Genomic DNA, 21,899 nt, shown 5'->3' on the forward strand with positions numbered 1-21,899 from the left:
TCTATGATCCGACAACTGAACTCTATTTCAAATACAATGCTTATATATGACATAACTTATGAGTTAATCATAACACACAATAAATGAATGATAAAATGAACTAATTGGCTACACTGATGAGAGAGTATACGCTAAGCCCTGCCCTTCTCACGGAGATAGCCAGCTAAGTCCAGGCTGCATGGAGTCCCCTATCTCGGCCAGCAATTCAAACCTGGGAGCTCCTCTCCTAGAGTAAGGAGGCTTGGCACTTAAGCCACGTTTCGTGAGAACGAGTTAGGTATGTGCTGTATTCTGCACAAAACTGCCAGGGGGCAGGGGGGTAGTGGGGAAGACTTCCTGATATCCTTTAGCCCAGCGGTTATGGGATCCACTTAGGATGTGGGAGACTCCACACTCCACAAAAGCAAGTTGTCAATGTGGAATTGTCACTGAAGAGGGGTGTGTCTAGTGAGGTTTCAGAGGGGATTGGTTCTAGGCCTGACACTATTGAATATGTTTAGCGATGACCTGGAAGTAAATATAAAATCACCGCTGATAAAATCTGCCGATGACAAACACTGGCAAAGTGGTACATAATGATGAGGACAGGGAAGATGTACAGAGAGATCTGTCTTGCTCGGAGAGCTGGGCCCAATCAAACAATGTGTTTTCACACGGCCAGATGCAAAGCTCTGCTACTAGGCACAGAGAACGCAGCGCCTACCTACAGAACGGGGACTGGATCCTGGGAAGTTGTGACCCTGAAAAGGAGTTGGGTGTTGTAACAGCCCTGGTCAAGCGGCCCCTGCTGGACACTCACCAGGTTCTTCATTTGGATCCTGCACACTGGGCCCCTGGGTTTTGAAGCTTCCTGAGTCTGAACAGGGTCCAGGCACGAATTCGAGCTGTGGGTTTGTCTAATGCCCCCGCCTGAGAGCTGAGACTCTGCAAACCAACTACATAGGCCCTTAGACTAGTACTTTACTGGCTCCCCCAGACTCCCAGGAGCAGAAGCACACCCTTTTCCAGAGCTCCCACCTCGTGGGTTCTCTGGTTTACAGGTACCCCTTCAGGGAGATGTGAGAATTGAAGCAAACAGACACTATGTCTACACTACAGAGCCTCTTCTGGCATTGCCCTCTAGTGTAGACACAGCTTACACCAGCAGAAGGAGTTTTTCTGTCACTGTAGGAACATCACCTCTCCGATCAACGTTAGCTAGGTCGAGAGAAGTGCTCTGCTGTCAACATAGCTGCGTCTGCACTGGGGGTTTTGTCAGCATAGCTATATTAGTCAGGGGTGTGATTTTTTTTCACACCCTGTGAATGACATAGCTATGCTGGCATAACTTTTAAGTGTAGATCAAGCCATGGGCTTTGCAAAAGGAATTTCGAAAATGTCTTATTACAGTGAGACTCTTAAAGAGATTGATCTGTTCAGTTTACCAAAAAGAAAATTGGGAGGTGTTTGCAGCATATAAGGACCTTCACAGGGAAAAATACGGGGTGCTAAAGGGCTCTTTAATCTAACAGAGAAAGGCAGAAAAAGAATCAGTGGGTGGAAGTTAAAGTGAGACCAATTCACATTAGAATTAAGGCACAAATGTTTAACAGGGAGGTGAATAACCGTCGGAACAGGCTGCCTAGGGAAGTGGTGGAGTCTCCATCTCTTGACATCTCCATATCCAGACTGGTGCCTTTCTGGAAGATGTGCTAGTCAAATGTGAATTATTGGGCTCAGTACAAGAGTGATTGGGCGGGGGATTCTCCTGCCTATATTATACAGAAATCAGAGTAGATGATCTAATGCAGTGTTTCTCAGACTGGGGGTCCCAACCCAAAAGGGGGTTGAAGGCTATTGTGGGGGAGGCTGTGAGAGGGGTGGCTGCTGGCTGGGCACCGTGCTCTGAAGGTTGTGCCAGACCATGCCACCCTTACTTTTGTGCTGCTGCTGGAGGCAGTGCTGCCTTCAGAGCTGGGTGGGCAGAGAGCGGAGGCAGCTGGTTTCAGGGATGAGTACCACTTTTTTTGGGGTGGGGGGGGAGGAGTCATCACAGTCTGAAATATTTTCAAAGGGTGGCCCAGTTTAAAAAAAAAAGGGTTTGGGCACTTCTGGCTTTAAAATTCATGACATAAAGATCAATTTTCCAAATATCTATACAGCTGGAATGTAAAAATAGCTGAATAAAAGCTGAAAAGTGTGTTTGTTTTACAGGCTTTCATGTTTCGGGTGTGAGGGGATTCACTGCAGACTATTTTCCAGACCACCAATCTCTTGCCATATTATACCCTTCTTTGAGCTTCTTGCCAAAATTCATGATTCCCTTCTCTAGTGTTTCATGCTTCCTGTACTTTTCCTTCTCTGCTGGCAGCAAGTCCTCGTTATTGGCGATCTTGGTTATTATCACAGCCTGTTCTCTCACCTCCTTCAGTGATTTTATGCGTCCCTGGTACCCAGGCTTCACTTCCTGCTCTTCTGACATGATCATCAGGTCAATGTATTCTGGAGTGGACAGCGGATTTGGTTTTAAGGCAATTTCTTGCAGACGTTGGAGGCTGAGAGATGATCTCTCAATAAGCTCGAGCACTATCTCTTCTACTTCAGTGTAGTCCCAATAAAGCTGCTCAAATATCTTCTCAGTTGTCATCACCTCACCAGAGGCCTTTTTGTACTTTTCCTGCAGCTCTGCAAAGGTTTTTTTCTCTTTTTTGACTTCATATCTCCACTTGTACTTTTGATTGAAGTGAATGTCCCACACACATTTACCAGGGCAAACCCTGCAATTTCCAGAACGGTCCATAGCCGAACAACGGTATTTGTCGTTATCATCAGCATATGCACAGTCATCGTGACATGTGAAGTGACACACCTGGCAGTTTGTTATAAACAAACCTGTGCCACTGATATCTTCTTTCACTGCCTCTGTTCGTTCTACCTCGTACTCAAAGTTTTTATTGGCCTCCATATCACCCCTGTGCTGTTCCAGAGCTCGCTCAGTCTGTCTTAGCTCCTCTAGCTTTGTCAGGCCAGCTTTGATTTGTGGCTGCAGCCCTTGCACAGCAACCTCGAGCTTCTTCCGTTCCCCGAGAACTTCCTGGGTTAATGTTAAACTTTTAGTCTTTAAAGATCTTAAGGAGTTAAAAAAAGTCTCCATGCTGATCGCTCCCATTTCCCAGAACATTGCATCAAAATTACAGCTGCCCTCGTCAGCTCCAGCATTGCTGGCAAACAGTGCGGAGTTGTTGAATTTGAAATGAACAGGGACACCCTGAGCATCTTTAGTACAAGGCACCTCAGACTCTTTAATGGCCTCCAGGACAGGGGGCGTCTGTCCATCTGCGAAGGTGATCAGGATTTGTATATTGTCTTTTATATCCTTCCCAAAGATAGAGAGCACTGAGTCAAACACGTACTTCTGGGCGTGTGTCAAACGAGCTAAGGAGGCTTGAACTACAAAGCAGACGGCGTCTATTTGATCAATGGCCCCTGGGGTGGAAAAAAATGCTCGGATCTGCTCAGTTAAATTTATGTCATGTTCAATTCCTCTAGTATCACCAAATCCCGGGGTGTCTATTATAGTCAGGGAATAAGGGACTTTGAAGCCCTTCTTGCAATTGACCTCGTAGGCAGTCACTTCAGATGTCTGGCTCTGGGCTTGGCTTCTGTTTGTAATTTCATGAATTAGCTTGAACCTGAATTCATCTTTCCATTGCACACCCAGGACATAGTTGATCATCCCATTGATGAGTGTAGTTTTCCCTGATCCAGTTGCTCCCATCACCATAATCACTTTTTTAGGGACATGATGTGTCTTTTCTCCAAGTCTGCACTTCAGATAAGATGACCTAGGACCTAATGCTATCTTCTCTAATGGAAGGGCATAGACTGATGGCTGCCCTTTTTTTATGAGCTTGCTCTTTTTGCGGAGAGAGCGTGCTAATTTATTTGATTCTTCTTTTCTTTGTGTTGAAACAATAACCTCCTCACTTGGGGCACTCACAGCCCCATCCGCACACACAGCCGACACCCGGAATCTGTAGGGAGTCTCAGGCCTCAGTCCACCAATGGTACAGAACTCTGTTCTCTCGCCCGTCCTTCGTTCCAGCCATTTGTCTTTCTGCTCACCTCCAGCTTCCTCTTTATAGTCCACCTTATACTCCCTTATACTGACTCCATCTGCAATGACACTTGGACTCTCCCAGGTGAGGGCGATGGCTGATGATTCTACAGTAACTTTTTCTGGCTTCCCAGGAGGGCTGGTCGGGGGAAGTGTCTTCACAGGATCACTCACGTCGCTGCTCTCGCTGAGCCCTGATTTGCTCACTGCAGCGTATCGGAACTGGTACTCGGTGTTTGCACGTAGCCCTGTTACTGTGAACGTCCCTTCTTTGTTATTTACATCCACAACTGTCCAGTTCTCCTGCCCTACCATTCTGTACTCTACCCGATAGCAAGATATCTCCTCCCTTCCAAAGGCTGCTGGGTTAAAGGTGAGCTGCACACAGTCATGTCTGACTCCATCAATCAGGAGAGAAAGAGGTTTTGATGGAGGTTCATAGTTAGTGCTGACCAGGTCTCCATTTTCATAGAGGTAAATTGAAGCTCCTTGATTGTCCCTGTCTGGGACCGAGGCCACAATGAATCTAGTCTTCCCATTAGATTTATTGACACGGGCAAAGTCTGAAATGGATTTTGCAGATTTTCGGGCATTTTGTTTCCGCTGTTTGTCCTCAAACCACAGTTTGGATTTGTCGCTGACAGAACTGACTGATGCAGGATCTTGGGTATTCTTCATAAACTGGGTCTGAAGGTGGAGTTTTAAATCTGATAAATATGGTTCCTCTTCATGTAATGAAGTGAACATAAAGGAGACAACAAAGTCATTCTTAAGATCAACTACTATTTCATCCAGTTTATTCTGGGAGGACACTACTTCCACATCCTTTAGGGCAGAAACATAGAAATTGACAAAATTCATTTCTCGTTCCTTTTTATCCAGAAATTCATTGAGTTGCTGGGTATTGAATGGTGATCGGTTTTTGCAGGTTAATATGTCCACCAGGGCCCCTTCCTCTTCTCCACCTCCACGGATGGAGGGTAAGATACTTGATAGCTGTTTCTGGAAAGTTTGTCTGTGTTGCTTACACAGATCTCTGAATTGCTGGACTTTACTCTTGATTTCGGGGAAGGTTGAGGCAATTGGATTCTTCAATGCGTCATTGCATCGCATGTCTAATTCTGTCAGTTGCTCCAGGGCTGTTTGAACATCAAAGATCAGTTCTGTGCTGATCTCACGCATGACCTGAGCAGCTCTGGAATCCAGCTTGGTCAGCGGGTACAGCCAGACTCTCACCGGTACGGCCTTCTCCCCGCTGGCACCCAGCAGCTTGGGGAGGGTGGAGTATGTTTTCATGGCATCTTGGTAAGTAACTGGATTGTTCTCAAGAGCAAAATCACCATAAAACTTACAACTAAGTTTTTCAGCTTGTGCTTTTTCCGTGTCATCCATTTTGAGAGCTCCTTCCCCCTCTATGGAAACCAGGGGTATCTTTTTAATGATAACGTGGAGTTTTCCCTGTATGTCTTGTATGTTCTCAGATGAAGAAACGTCCTGATCAAAGACAAAGAAAGCCTGCGCCCCGTACAGCACAGCCGTGACCACGTGGGTGGCCGTGCCTTGGTCAAACACATCAGGGTAAGAGATATTATGGTGCCCTAACTGGCTCATACTCAGCTGCTTAAAGTGTGTTGTAGTTGAGTACTGGAGAGAAACACGGGCTTGATGTTTTGATGTCTTGGTATCACTTAAATATTCGGCGGATCCATTCACTTCCACCAGGCCAGACAGGAAACTGGCCTTCAGTGATGCTGTGACATTGAGGGCAGAGGCCTTGTCTTCAGTGGTGTCAGATGCAAGAATCTGAAATTCAGTCTTGGATTGTGGTTTTGTGTCTACATGTTTCTGAAGTGTCTCCAGGTCCCATAAAGTGATGTCTAGAATAGTACAGACAGACACATGGTAAATGGCAGAGGGAATAAGAAACTTTTCTGTTCTGTAACTGCAAGACATTTTCTAACATTAGCTGAATGTCCCTGAACAAAGTGTCTGATCTGGTAACACACTTCAATCACTGTGTCTGTGTGAGAATAAACATAGATTAGCATTCATTCATTTATAAGTCTAACATAAACACACAACCCTGACTCTGCAGTTTCAGCAGCTGATAATGAGACTGTTACACGTACATGCACTTATAAGAACGGCCCTACTGGGTCAGACCAAAGGTCCATCTAGCCCAGTGTCCTGTCTTCCAACAGTGGCCAGTGCCACGTGCCCCAGAAGGAATGAACAGAACAGGGAATCATCAGGTGATCCATCCCCTGTCACCCATTCCCAGCTCCTGGCAAACAGAGGCTAGGGACACATCCCTGCCCAACCTTGCTAATAGCCATTGATGGACCTATCCTCCATGAATGTATTTGGTTCTTTTTTGAACCATGTTATAGTCTTGGCCTTCACAACATCCTCTGACAAGGAGTTCCACAGGTTGACTGTGGATTTCAAAAGTTTATGGTAAACTAAATTGTGTTTGTAATTAAGCTTAGTTTTGGTCATATACATAGCTAGACATGCCCACGCTCTCACTTTTTTTTGTCTGCTGCCTATTGCTGTCACATGCAGTAAGATTTCTGCAGACAGCTAGTTCTGTGTGGCATGTGATGCACTTGGTATTAGCTTTGTTTATCACTGTAGTGAGGCGTGGAATCACCCAGCGGCACCTCCTGCTGGTGACTTCCGGGAATTAGCTCGTTCCAGCTCCGGAGCGTCCTCTGCAGGCCGGTGATCCGCCTTGCCGCTGGCGCCGTGTCCCTCCCGGACCCCGGTGCCCCTTTAACTGGGGTGCTGCCCCCTGGCAGTACCCCACAGATCTGGGTCTCCCCTCCCCGGGGAATCCCCAACCCTCTATCCCTACCTTGCCTCAGCCTATGAGCTACTGCCAGTCACCATCTAGCCCCCTTTCACTGGGGCCGACTGCAGTCTGTATAAGCCAGTCATCATAGGCAAGGAGGGGTTTGGACCTGCTGCCACTGCCTAACCTTGGGCTGTCCCCTACAACCCCAATACCTATTCGGCCTTCCCAGGCCTGCAGCCTGGGGCTTTCCCAGGCCAGAGCTCCCTTGGCCTTTCCCCAGCCCTGCTCCACTCCAGATACCTGGTTAAGCTCCCCACAGCCAGGCCCTTCTCCCTCTGAATGCAGAGAGAAACTGACTGCTTCAGCCCAGCAGTCCCTTTATAGGGCCAGCTGAGTCCGTTTGGGGCGTGGCCACAGCTGTGGCTGTTTCCCCACTCAGCCTGGGCTGTTCTCCCAGCGCCTAGCCCTCTCCCAGGGCTGGAGCAGGTAACCACCCCGCTACAATCACCAACCCCTTTCTCTCTCCCTGATGAATTCACAGAAAAATACACACACGTTCTAGAACTCTCACCCCTTTGCGGTGTGTCTCAGGCAGCAGAAAACCTGCATGAGGAACCAACAGTTACGTTCTGGTAGCTCTGTCTACCAAAGTTTGTTATTTTATAAAATGAGGTATCAGAAAATACACGGTCCGGAAGAGTCTGATACACAAATAGCAGGACCCTGTGCCCAATGGAGGAAGGGCTCCTTTGACTCTTGCAAGATACATCCCCATCTGGGTCCCATGTTCACATTCAGGTGCAGCACAAGTGTTAACTGACTTCAGTGGGGCTTAAAGTCACACACATGTGTAAGTACCTTCCTGAGCTGGGGCCTTAAAGGAGGTTTAGGCACCGGACTGGGCACTTATTCTTGTATCAATATCATCATCCACATGGATCCCAAAGCATCTCCCAGATTGTCCTAGCTCAGGGGTTCTCAAACTTCATTGCTCCACAACTCCCTTAAGACACTAAAAATTACTACATGAGCCCAGGAAGGGGGGACCAAACCCTGAGCCCCGCTGCCCTGGGTGGAGGGGCCAAAGCCAAAGCCCAAGTCACGCTGCTCTGGATGGGGGGGCCAAAGTCCAGGCATGGGGCTTGTAACCTGAGCCCCGCCACCCAGGGCTGAAGCCTGCAGGCCCCAGCAAGTCTAAGCCAGCCCTGGCGACCCCATTAAAATGGGGTCGTGACCCACTTTGGGATCCCAGCCCATAGTTTGAGAACCACTGCTCTAGGTCCTTCTGCACTACAATATCTCTAAACTTAAATTAAAAAAACCTTTTACATTAAGAATTTGAAGGTTTCAAAGCCAAGCAGTAAAAGGTCAGGAAAGCAAATCACTCAGATTAAAAATCTGTTTTGAGGTAGGTTTTCAATGTGTGGTCCCAGGCCTTAGTTACTGGACACTACTCAACCCCTGCACTGACTACAGAACTGTTTATTTCCTCCCGGGTGCCCATCACCGTAATATCCAAGTAGAACAACAGTCACACACTTCTCTTCACAGCATCCCTGGGAGGCAAAGAGATGTTAATATCCTTATTTTATAGGTGAGGAACTGAGGCACAGAGAGTAAGGACAAAACAGCCACTCATTTGGGTACCCGACTTGAGAAGCCCAAGGCCTGAGTTTTCTTCAGCGCTTTTAGCAGTTTTATAGAACTTCATATGTACAAAGTGCAGCTCCTGCTGACTTCTGCAGATCTAACCAGCCAGAGGGGGGAAGGAGAGACTTGTCTGCCAGCGGGATTTACAGCTATTTGCTGTTAGCAAAGAAATGTAGGGCCAGATTTTTAATGTGTTTAGATGCCTAAACCAGTGGCGTAGCTAGGACAGAAAAATGGGGTGGGCCCTGGCTTTGGGCGGGCAATGACGGGGGGTGGCAGGATGGATGGGGGCCCTGGGGAGGGGGGGCAGGAAGGGGAGGGGATATAGGAGGGATCTAGTGCCCTGTGGGGGCAGGAGGGATGGGGGGTCCACCTCCTCCCATCCTCCCTTGCCCTTCAGCAGGCTCTCGGGGCACACAGACTGTGGGGCATGCCTATGGGGAAGAGGGGACCCTGCCGGGGCCACCCACCCCTCCCAACCCTGGCTCCGTGTCCATCAGCCTGCGGACGCAGCCCCTTTTACCAGTGCCGCATGTTGCTGCCTCGGTCTCAGGCCCCAGCGCTAGCCCTGCCCAGACCCGCTCCCATGAGGCATAGCCCCCCGCGGGGCTAGTGCTGGCTGGGGCTGGAGTCTGGGGCAGCAGCACGTGGTGCCGGCAGGAGGGGGACACGGTTGGGATGATGGACACTGAGCTGGGATCAGGAGTCCCAACCTATGGATTCAGGGGGTTCTGGCACCCATTTGGGTGGGCCTGGATGCCAAGTGGGGGGCCACAGCCCACCCAGGCCCACTCATGGCTACACCCCTCGCGTAAAGTGACACAGAGGTGCCTAGTGGGATTTTCAGAAGCCTGGTGCACCCTTTAAAAAATCTGGCCCCTGGAGCCTGTGCCCAGTGATCAAACATAAAGAGGGAGAGAGCCAAGAGAGTGCAACATTCAGGCTTTGTTCAGTCCTCCACATTTACTGTGCTTTCCCCACAAGCTTCCTGGCGGTCGGGTTCTCTACGTTCCTGTACACAGCATTTCACATGACCTTAGCCAGAAAGCCAGAAATAACACAAGGAGCAGAAATTAATTCTTGGTAAAGGGGAAACCTCCTTCTGCATGGACTTTACAACACTGCTCTATTAGTGCAAATACATTGCAAGTACAGCAACATGTTTGTTATGCAGGACCTGCTCCATGATTTTTCCAGGGACTATACAGGGATTCAGACTAGCTGATCTGATGGTTCCTTCTGGCCTTAATATCTATGAATCTGTGAGAAGAGTCAGACTCTCGTTCCCTTCAACTGAGCCACCGATACATTTGTGATCTCCCGAAATTAGCCTCCTTGTGCACAGAGCAGCTATTTGGTGGCTTGAGCTGGGGTGGCCTCAAGATAGACGGGGGGTGGCCAGTTAAGAGTCCATCACGAGACAGGTTATAACTGGGTGCAAAAAAGAAATAGATCAGTTCCTGGAGGACAGGTCCACCAGTGGCTTTTAGCCAAGATGGTCAGGGATCCAACCCCATGCTCTGGGTGTCCCTAAACCTCTGACTGCCGGAAGCTGGGAATGGGCAAGAGGGGATGGATCACTCGATGATTGCCCTGTTCTCTTCATTCCCTTTGGGGCATCTGGCATTGGCCATTGTCAGAAGACAGGACACTGGGCTAGGTCGACCACTGGTCTGACTCAGTGTGGCCGTTCTTATGTTCTTAGGTTACTAAATGCCAGGGAGGGGATGTTTAGAGTCTCTTAGTTGGTGGGTGGAGATATTAGGGGCAGCCACCTGAGAAAAGATCAGGTGAAAATAAATCCTTCCAAGTGGGTAGTGGGTAGTTTCTTTTAATCAGGCACATGAGATGTTTTAGTTGTACATGATCTAGAACCAATGGCAGCAGGTCACCAGCCCAACGCACGTACCTCCTTCCCCATCCAGTTACTTCAGCCTGGACCCTGGGGAATGTGCTGGGCCATTTCTGTAATACCCATAAGCAGGTCACTCACAGTGCACTTGGCTCATTCTCAGGTATGAAGGAGTTCGGACTGTGACCCTTTCCTCCTCTCACGCCTGAGTTCAGGGGCTACAGCTGGGGAATTACCTGGGATGAGGGAGTCACTGCGGCAGTCGTACAGCATCCCCAGCTGGAACGGGCGGCCCAGAGCCGGCATCTCAATGGTGTCAGCTGACCCGGCCATGGTTTAACGTCCAAACACTTTCCTCTGTGTCTCACCTGCAAGAAATAACTCGTGTTACACTGAAATCCTCCAGGGGGCAGCAGATTCAAATGCTTCTCCTTGGCTGCGGACTTCACACCTCTCCGACCAGGTGAGTTTGGTTCATCACACTGGAAGTGTGAGTTTGTGAGCATGGTTCGGTGTCATTTCCTGACACACACTCAGGTGCAATGTACTGAGGGTCAGAAACTGATTCCCAACAGTAACTAGTCCATGCAGGAGCCTGGCAAAAGGGCTAGTTTGGCTCTTCTGTGCATCATTTTGATGTTACTGACATGACTGGGGGAGTCCAGTGATCTCACTGTCTGGTGTAAACACAGAGCAGTGGGCAACAGTGAAGGGAAATGTGGGTGTGGAAAACTCGTTGGTGATCTCAGCCAGGGCAGGGTTGCTGGAAGAAGTGAGTTTAAAGGACAAAGTGGAAGGGGAGAGAAGGAGATGGTTGGACAGGATAAGGCAGACTGGGGTAGGAGACCATCGCCTGACTCTCCACTGCTTTATACCCGGTGTCATCATTGATTCCCCTACAAAGCGAGTGTGAAACGCGTCCGCTCTGGTCTGGTAGCATTTTAAACCCACTGTTGCACAGGTGTCAAAAATGATGCAGGCACCAGGCAGTGGAGAATCAGGGTCTAAGCAGTTAGGACCCGAAGGAAGCTGTAAGACGAGGGGACTGGGAGACAGTAGGAGGAGAGATGTGGGCAGGGGAGAATCAGGGTCTAAGCAATTAGGACCCGAAGGAAGCAGTAAGACGAGGGGACTGGGAGACAGTGCGAGGAGAGATGTGGGCAGGGGAGAATCAGGGTCTAAGCAGTTAGGACCCGAAGGAAGCAGTAAGACGAGGGGACTGGGAGACAGTGGGAGGAGAGATGCGGGCAGGGAGGGAACAAGCAGGGCCTGGAAGGTGAGGACAAGGGACATGATTCACTGCAGCTCTGCGCGTTGTGGAGCCACCAGAGCAAAGTGAGCTGAGAGTGGGTGTGAAATGCTGCCCAATCAGAATGGTCGTGTTTCACGCCCACCTGGCACTGGAGTAAATGACTATACAGGTGCAGGGCAAGAGTGATTTGGACCCTGATCTTTTTAAGTCACTAATGAACATTTGTCATATTCTTAATACATTTAATTCTGTGCCTGTGCATTTCACACAATGAATCCTGTAGTCCTGCCTACACTACAGGAAATGGTCACAGTATCCGGTAGGTGAGTAGCACAGGGGAAGCTGGGATAATGTTATTTGGTCAGGAAACAGAATTTCCAGCCCATGAAAAAACTTGAGATTTTGAAAAATATTCCATCCTGAATCAGGACCAAAAGCCCCAAACTGGAAATTTTTAGTGGGACTAAAAGTCTGATACATTTTGCTTGGAAATACCTAAATCAAGGGTTCTCAAACTGGGGGTTGGGACCCCTCAGGGGGCCATGAGGTTATTACATGGGGGGTCATGAGCTGTCAGCCTCCACCCTGAACCCCGCTTTTCCTCTAGCATTGTTAATGGTGTTAAATATATAAAAATGTGTTTTGAATTCATAAGGGTGGGGGTCGCACTCATAGGCTCACTATGTGAAAGGGGTCACCAGTACAAACGTTTGAGAACCAGTGATTGAAATGTTCCAGCTGCCTGGGCTGCTGTTTCGGTGTCCCTGAAACACAATGTATTCCCCAGTATCAGAGGGGTAGCCCTGTTAGTCTGTATCCACAGAAACAACAGAGGGTCCTGTGGCACCTTAAAGACTAACAGATTTATTTGGGCATAAGCTTTAGTGGGTAAAAAACCCCCTTCTTCAGATGCAACTGAAGAACCCAATCTGAAGAAGTGGGTTTTTAACCCATGAAAGCTTATGCCCAAATAAATCTGTTCGTCTTTAAGGTGCCACCGGACTCCTCGTTGTTTTAATGTATTCCCTAGACTCACACGGCAACCCAGCAGGAGGAGGGAGACCCTTTGACTAAACTCACATGTTCCCGTGGAAGGTGCTGATCTGTCAAGTCCGTCAGAAAAGTTTTGGCCAGTTGTAATTGTGACGTTGCACTCCATACTCTATGAAAATATGCTTATGAATATGACATAACTGGAATATGCTTTATGCTAAATACCCCTTGTATGGTATCATTAGAAAGCCAATACCATGCCACCTTCACTCTTTTTTCCATAACATTTGACCTTTGCGCTGGGAGAGGTGACTACGGAGGCGGGGGGGCCTAAGGCAAATTTTAGGGTGGCTATAGCTCCTGCAACCTCCCCCCAGCACCACCCTGCCACTGCACCAGGAAAGGAGCACCTTTCCCCCACCTCACTTTTCCCTTCTTCTATGTTCTCTTTGTTCCTTAAGGCATGACATGTCTCTTGGGGGATTGGGGGGGGGGCACACTGAAAAAGCAGGGCTGTCCGATTATCATCCAGTCCTCTTATAGACATTCCCACAGGCACTCGGACTGGGATCCCTGTGTAGCCCCCAAAGGGTTTTGCTACTTCCCTTTGCCGGTCTTACTTGGTTCAGTCACCTCCCAGCACCGAAGTACCAGGTCAGTGTTATCCACTGGCAGTTTCGGCTCTGTCCTGCCAGGGGGCACCTGAGCAGCACTGCAGTTTGAGACTCTCACTTGAGGCTTCTGCTCTCATGTTAGTCAGTGTCTTGTGTGGCTTTGACTAGAAGCTGGAGTGCACATTCTGGACTTGCAGCAGTCGCTATGCAGCACTTTTGCTGTTCCCACGGGATAAGCAGCTGGTTACTCACCCACCCGAAGCTGCAGCCTTTATGGGAAGCCAGAAGCAGCTAGAACAGCCTTGTCTCTTACGTTCATTTCTCCTCCTGTCTCTGAGTAGGATTCCCATCAATAATCCCTTTGGCTTTTTGCTCGGAGGGTTGATGTTTGGGGTCTGCTATTAAGCACTATATGCTCAGTTGATTTTATCATTCAAACACTTCGCCAGGATTGAGCAGCAGTAACATTCTAACCCCACATTCTTTTTCTATGATATGTGATATGTCTCTATTTTATTTTATTTACAAACGTGTGCCTCGGGTACCTGTTGGCACATATATCCCAACTACACTTACAGTAAATGACTAACTTCATTCTCTGAATCAGCCATTCAGAAACAAACCAAAGAAAATACACGTTATTGTGCCAGTCTGTATCCCTATGTTGATTCCTTTTACAAGACTCTGATAAATATTGTACTAAGTATGCCTTGTTAGGTAACATTTACAAACGTATAATCTACTGAATATTATTGTCCTGGTAAAATATCTGTGGCATCATTGTATGTAAAGTTATAAAATTCTACTGTACGAGACTGTGACAAAGTGGGAATTCTCTTAATGTTTTGTATGAACACTCTGTGTGTGCCTCAGTTTCACTGATGTGTTGCACAAGTATCTAGGAGGTGGGACAAGGGTGTGTGATTATTGTAGAGACCCCTAGAGGGCAGGTGTGATGCTGTCTAGCTCCCTGGGCTCAGACAATGTCCAGACACTCTGTATCCGGGCAACTGTTGGCAGGGGGCCCATCTTCTGCAAGAGCCAGCTGGAGGAGTTGAAGAACAAAGATAGAGGTGGAGGTCAGGTGACCAGTTTGCCCGGGAAAGAGACAAAGGATGGAGGAGGGGCAATGGGACATGACTGAGGCTGGGCTGCTGGAAGCTGGTCAGTCTCCTGGGTCTCGGGGGGGAGAGCCCAGGGCTCGGGCTCTGGATCGCCCCCCGAGATGGACTTTGCTGAATGTTCCTAATTTATGCGCTAACAGGATCTGTTCTACGCCGGGTTCCCGACGACTAGTAACCCATCTGTGTCACATGCTGGCTGAGAGTCACTGCTGGCTGCGGAGTTGGGGTGTGTGAGCCTTTGGGGTGCATGTAAGTCTTCCCCAGGTTTCCTATCTAGATGGACTCATTGTGGGGAGCTCACGGTATGAAATAAGGTGCTGAACCTTCTGAGGTCAGACCCAAGGAGGCGCTGAAGCCAAGGGGGCTTCTTGCCCTAGTGAGGGTGTACCCTGAGGGGTTGTCACACTGCAAGAGGGTCCTGTCCGAATGTCATTCAGCGTGGTTCCAGAGCGTCCAGCCTGGGCACTCTGTGACAAAGATATGTTCCAAGTCTGAGGAAAGAGCTTCAGACTAGTTCCCCACAGACCAAAGGCTAGCCAACCCCTCAGCCTGGTGTCACACGATCAGATGGACCATCACCTGATTAACTGGCCATTCTTCAGCAGGAAAAGGGTGGGAGTGAGAAATTTACATCTTGGCAAAGTAACAGCTGGAGGTTCCTGTCCCAACAGATTGTCTGTCGCCTGGATCCCAGCTGTAGATGATTCTCAAAGAGGAGGGAAAACAATAAGAAAGGGGAACAGATGGCCCCAAAAGTCTCCTCCCTTCTCTCTGCTCACGGCATCGACAACACCTGAATGACAAGGAGAGGAACACTGGGCAGGGGAGGGGTCCTGGCTGACCTTTGTTTTTAATTCATTTAGCTTGTTAAGTTAGATGTTGCGTTTTACCTTTTATTTTCCTTGTAACCAATTCTGACTTTTATGCCTCATTACTTGTAATCACTTACTTTTTTTCTTTTTGTAGTTAATAAATTTGTTTTATCTAAACCAATGTGTTTGGCTTGAAGTGTTTGGGACACTCCATTTGGGATAACAGGATATGTGTATATCATTTTCTGTTAATGAAATGACGGACTTTATATGAGGCACATTTCTGGGGGAAAGTCTGGGATTGGGAGTTTGCGGGTGCCATGTAATTCCTGAGTGGCTGACTATAGCACTCATACGCTATAGCTGGGAGTGATTTACATGCTGGGGGCTGTGTGAGAGCAGACCAGGAGTGGTTGTTCTCACAGGAAAGCAGCGTAAAAGCCACCCCAGACTGGGGAATTGAGGGAACACAGCTGTCTTATCTCCCCAAATTGTACCCTGGGCAATGTCGCAGTGGCGCTGCGAGTAGCTGGGTATATCATATTATAGAATTCTCCTAGGCTGTCACTTGTACAGTTACTGCATCACATTTAATCTTGAAAAGTCCCCAGTCAATTTTTCAAAATTTCCAGCTAGGAATCTTTTTGTGTTTTTAACATTTCACCGGCCTTCAGTCTCATAGAATCTCAGGGTTGGAAGGGACCTCAGGAGGTATCTAGTCTAACCCCCTGCTCAAAGCAGGACCAATCCCCAACTAAATCATCCCAGCCGGGCTTTGTCAAGCCGGGCCTTAAAAACCTCCAAGGAAGGAGACTCCACCACCTCCCTAGATAACGCATTCCAGTGCTTCACCACCCTCCTAGTGAAATAGTGTTTCCTAATATTCAACCTAAACCTCCCCCACTGCAAGTTGAGACCATTACTCCTTGTTCTGTCATCAGGTACCACTGAGAACAGTCTAGATCCATCCTCTTTGGAACCCCCTTTCAGGTAGTTGAAAGCAGCTATCAAATCCCCCCCTCATTCTTCTCTTCTGGAGACTAAACAATCCCAGTTCCCTCAGCCTGTCCTCATAAGTCATGTGCTCCAACCCCGTAATAATTTTTGTTGCCCTCCGCTGGACTCTTTCCAATTTTTCCACATCCTTCTTGTAGTGTGGGGCCCAAAACTAGACACAGTATTCCAGATGAGGCCTCACAAATGCCGAATAGAGGGGAATGATCACGTCCCTCGATCTGCTGGCAATGCCCCTACTTCTACAGCCCAAAATACCGTTAGCCTTCTTGGCAACAAGGGCACACTGTTGACTCATATTCAGCTTCTTGTCCACTGTAAGCCCTAGATCCTTTTCTGCAGAACTGCTGCCTAGCCACTCGGTCCCTAGTCTGTAGCAGTGCATGGGATTCTTCCATCCTAAGTACAGGACTCTGCACTTGTCCTTGTTGAACCTCATCAGATTTCTTTTGGCCCAATCCTCTAATTGTCCAGGTCCCTCTGTATCCTATCCCTACCCTCCAGCGTATCTACCACTCCTCCCAGTTTAGTGTCATCTGCAAACTTGCTGAGGGTGAAATCCACGCCATCCTCCAGATCATTAATGAAGATATTGAACAAAACCGGCCCCAGGACCGACCCTTGGGGCACTCCGCTTGATACCGGCTGCCAACTAGACATGGAGCCATTGATCACGACCCGTTGAGCCTGACGATCTAGCCAGCTTTCTATCCACCCTATAGTCCATTCATCCAGCCCATACTTCTTTAACTTGGCGGCAAGAATACTGTGGGAGACCATATCAAACGCTGCTGTCTATTGAATTGTCTCCTTAGACTGACCTCACACTTCAACAGCACGACTTCTTGCAGAGCAATGGTTTTTACAGAGCAAACCGAGCTAAACAAAAGTTACACAAACCTTACCAAAACAATTCCTTCTTACTACAACTAAAGCTAGTTCTTTTTGCTAAACTAAAATACATTATGCATGATACTACTTACAATACTTACCATAATTATTATTTAAAACGATTTTCTCTGTTAGGCTTTTGGGCCTAGACACTGAGGAGGAGAGGGGAGAAATGAGCCTCCTTCACACACGTTAAATGGTGCTCCAGAGCCCTGTACGGCAGCTCCTAGCGAGCAATGTATCTTCTCTGAAGGGTCTCTCCTACTGAAGCTAAAAAAGATCTGCAGTGAGAGGCCCAGACAACAGCATTAAGGTACTTAACTGCCTAACACCCTTTTGAAAATAAACCAGGTTCCTACATAGACTAGGTGTGCAACACTGAGCGCAGCGATGCTTAAATACCCTGTCAAAAATCCAGGCAAGAGAGACCTTGAAGGACAATCATTGGCTTAATTATGTTGTCATCAAGTTCTTTACAATATTTTCCTTGGAGAAAAACGACAAACAGATTTCCAGCCCTTGATAGTTCATACCTGTTCACCAGACAGAGCACTGCTAATTAAAAGAAATAAACCTTTGAAAAATATATCCTCTGTGCTATAACCCAAGCTGGTCATCAGATCTGTGAGATTATACTAACTGAGCTGCAGGAAGAAATCGCCACCAAAGAGATTCTGGATGGCGACCATCTACAGCAAATGCTCCATAGCATGAAGTCCCATTAGATTTCCTGGGAAGTGTTTGGGGGATTTTTGTGTAGAATAGGCCGGCTTACACCCCCATGGCAACTCCAGTGAAGTCAGCTGACTTGCATGGGGACACATGTTGACCCAGTCTCACCAACGATAACTGAGCACAATGCGACCCCGTTTAAAGAGAAGAATGATATGAGAGATTCTTCATTAGCAGTTATTGTCAGAGCGGGCAGTCCCAGGCAGTCCCAGGGCCAAGCGGTGATGGGGAACACCAAAGGACCTCAGCCACCCCCACCCCCCCCCCGCAAGTGCACCGAGGGGCAGAGCCCAGGAGACTTTGCTTATGGCAAAGGTGGGGATATGGAGCTTTGGCGCGATTTGGGGGGTGAGGTCTGGGCATCATTGGGGTGCACGGCCTTTGGGGGTACTGTACTGTTTTAGGTGCCAGAAAAAGCAGGCTGCCTTTGGTCAGACGACACTCCCCATAACACCAACAGCCACTTAAGAGCAACACAGCAAAAGGGCACCAGTACGTTGCTACTAACAAGCCTCTACTCTTCCTTGGTCCCAGGCTTACCCTGGCCAGGTGAGAACCCTGGAATCTTCTCAGCTCACTAATAAGGTTCCGGGATTGTCACTCTGGAGCCTAGAATAGCTCGGTCAGCGTGAAGTGAATGAAACAGCTACAGGCATGACTGAGAGCTCCTTTTGTTCAGAATATCACAGGTTCAATCACTGTTGGGGTTTATGGTCTCTCCATTCCCATTCCATTTTTACATTCCCCACCACTTTGACTTTATGAGTTACACTTGTGCAAGGCATGTATCTGTGACATGCCAAAAGACCTAGACCTCTGAGATGTCAGAGTATCAGGAGGGGTAGCCGTGTTAGTCTGGATCTGTAAAAAGTGACAAAGAGTCCTGTGGCATCGTATAGACTAACAGATGTATTGGAGCATAAGCTTTCGCATGCATCCGACAAAGTGGGCATTCACCCACGAAAGCTTATGCTCCAATACGTCTGTTAGTCTATAAGGTGCCACAGGACTCTCTGTCGCTTTTTTTGAGATGTCAGAGGTAACTCAACCAATCACCACCTTCACTCTGCCATTAATTTGCATGCAAGAATGTCATGGGTTGTAGGAGGGAGACTGCACAGATAGGGCCAACTGGCAGAGTTCTTCAAACCCACACACGAAATAGCTTCAGACATGGGCGGCGGGTATAAGAGGCAAGGGAAGGCTCTGCCTCCCCTGGGTCTTAGTGCCCAACCCCCAGCCTTTCCTATCCCTGTTCTGACCCTTCCTGCAGGCGTCCACAGCTGTAGCTGCTGCGGCCTGGTGAGTCTTACGCCCGAGGGGATCTAGTAACTTAAAAGTGAAAAAGCCTCCAGCCGCCAGACCTATTAGCACAACATTGAAACTGTTAAAGAGCCATTCAAAGGGTAATGAAGCCATGTAACAGGGATTTGCCAGCCCCCAGGTATCTACTGTCAATTTCTGAATTTACTGACAATACAGTTGTGCATCTCTGTAATATTTACTCAGAACATATTAGTTTACAGGACCTTAGTTTAAAATTTGCTTTAAAAATATTTCATTCGTGTGTTGCTGAAGATTATAAAACCACATCTCTAAAAAATCCTGGAATAGATTTGTAGATGCACCATCAGAGGCTAGGTCTACACTACGGAAGGGGGGGCGGGGTGTGTCGACCTAAGATACGCAACTTCAGCTACACGAATAGCGTATTTTAGGTCGACTGATCTGGCTGTGAGGACAGCGGTGAGTCGACCGCTGCCGCTCCCCCGCCGACTCCGCTGCCGCCTCTCGCTGCGGTGGAGTTCCGGAGTTGACGGCAGAGCGATCGGGGATCGATTTTATCGTGTCTACACTAGATGCTATAAATCGATCCCCGATAGATCGGTCGCTACCTGCCGATCCGGCGGGTAGTGAAGATGTGCCCTGAGTATTCATCTTTAGCCTTCAATGGTTGGATCTTCAGCCATATAGTTTTTAAAATAAATCCTTCAAAAGACCATCCTTCTCTAACATGTACATTTTAATTTTAATTACTATAGTACAAAAAACTTGCTTCCAAAGTCTTCCTGTCCTGTCCATCCTTATAATCTTTCTTTCTTCACCCCCCCTCCCGCATGGAAGAGAGCCCTTAAAGGGACAACACCCCTTTTCTTCCAGATAGGGAATCTCATTTGTCCACCTTTCTTTATTGTTCTGACAATTTGGTGAACTAGTTTTAAGAGAGCTCTCCAGCAAAATCAGTACCTTAGTAAGATATAAAATCCTTTGTTATGCCTAAAATCTTTGGAAACATTTTTTAAAGTTGGTGAAATTTCATAAACATGTCTATTGTTATGGAGATCACACACAGTAAATGATTGTCCCTTTTTCTAAAAGCAATGAACATTGTTATGAACACACTAACCCTCTGTGACTGATTAATTTTAAATAATGTCTTTGTTTCAGTGAGTTAAATATGTAGTAATCTGGAATGATTACTAAGAGTACATTTAAATATAAAATCAGCTTAGAAATACTGATTAAGAAAATGTAAAACAGAGAAGAGCTGCATCGTGTATTCCATAATAGTTAATGTTCTATTCAGCAGGACAGCTGACTTGCCCTTACTACAAAATTTTTGCAAATAAATCTCTGACAACCTTCAGGGCACATCAAAAAACCTGGGACTGACATTTTTTATTCCCAAGTTTAGTGCTTTTAATTAGGTACCTTCTGCATGTCCAGTCTTCACCATCTGGCCTGCAGTGGAAAACATGCTCCATTTTCTTTAGAAAGAAATTGCAGAGGAGTGGTTTTTTCAAACATCATGTGCTTCATTTGGGGTCTGGGAATTGGCTGGAAGGGGATGAGTGGGGTGAGGAGGGAAGAGAGCATGGAGAAAGTGGGAGGGGTGGGGCCTGGGGCAGAGCAGGGGTGGAGCATGGGCAGGGCCACAGGCAGAAAAGGTGGGCTGGGGAGCTTCATTCACTGCTCATGTCATCAGACGTCACTCTGAAATCTAGACTGTCCGCACCAGTGTGAAGTGATGGAAACTCCTAAGAGCCTGGCTGAGAGCTTCTTCTGTTCCAAATATCACCAGGTTCAATCCCCACTGGGATTCAGTCTGTTACAGTCCAATTTTTAAGCTTTCAACCATTTTTGGCTTTTTTACACATGACTTTACAAATGACACCTGTGACACAGCCTGGGGATTTCAGTTACTAGTATAGATTCGGCAACATTAGGATCTTTCCAGCTGAGCTTACCTGATCCCTGGTCAGCACTGGTAAGAGGCTGGTCTCCAAGACAACTGGGTCCGGGTATTTCAGAGCTTTGTCTACAAGCACCAACTTCAGCTCGTTAGGATTCATGACGTTATATCACTCATTACAAGTATTCAGGCAACTGCTGGTTATTTTAGGGTGACCAGATCACAACACTAAAATATTGGGACACATTGGGGTGCCATCAGCCCTGCCCACAGTTCACCCCCGCTCCTTCCAGGCTCTGCCCCCACTCTGCCCCAGGTCCCACCCTCTCCCCGCTCGCCCCCCCCCGCGCCCTTCCTCATCCCCCACTGGCTTGCTGCGTCCCTCCTCTGTCCCCCATTCACCTCCTCACCCCCCCCGCTCACCTGCCCACCACTCGCCTCTTCACACCCCCCCACCAGCCACTCACCCCTACGGTGCCGACTTCCCCTCTGCCGGGTGGGTGCTTGCCCACCCCCTGCCTCTTCCCACCCAAGCATCCACTGTCACTTCACCCTCATTTCCACCCCCTTCCCCCAAGTCCCTGCCCCTGTCCTGCCTCTTCTCCACCTCCTCCCCTGAGCGCGCCGCGTCCCCGCTCTTCCCCCCTCCCTCCTGGAAAGAGCTAAGCGCCACCAAACAGCTGTTAAGCGGCCAGAAGTGCTGGGAAGGGGGGAGGAGCGGGGATGCGGCGCACTGGGGGAGGGGGAAAAGGAGGCGAGGAGGGGGGAGCTTGGCTTTAATTTTTCCCCGTGGGTGCTCCAGGGCTGGAGCACCCACAGGGTCAGCACCTCCCTCCCGCTCACCTCCTTACCTGAATATTGGGACAAATGGCGTCCCAA

General features: G+C 48.3%; 1 protein-coding gene across 1 annotated transcript in view; it reads right to left on the bottom strand.

The window, feature by feature from the left end:
• Nucleotides 1–282: 282 nt before the first annotated feature.
• Nucleotides 283–21,899, bottom strand: part of LOC117871889 — a 63,017-nt gene continuing 41,400 nt past the window's right edge. The window contains exons 2-3 of the mRNA XM_034759690.1: nucleotides 10,632–10,763; nucleotides 283–5,973 (exon numbers count right to left, since the gene is read on the bottom strand). Coding sequence (XP_034615581.1) covers nucleotides 2,231–5,973; nucleotides 10,632–10,728 — 3,840 coding nt within the window. The 5' untranslated portion in view covers nucleotides 10,729–10,763 and the 3' untranslated portion in view covers nucleotides 283–2,230. The remainder of the gene's footprint in view (nucleotides 5,974–10,631; nucleotides 10,764–21,899) is intronic.

The sequence above is a fragment of the Trachemys scripta genome, chromosome 2, assembly GCF_013100865.1.
Source record: "Trachemys scripta elegans isolate TJP31775 chromosome 2, CAS_Tse_1.0, whole genome shotgun sequence".
NCBI classification, from domain to species: Eukaryota; Metazoa; Chordata; order Testudines; family Emydidae; genus Trachemys; species Trachemys scripta.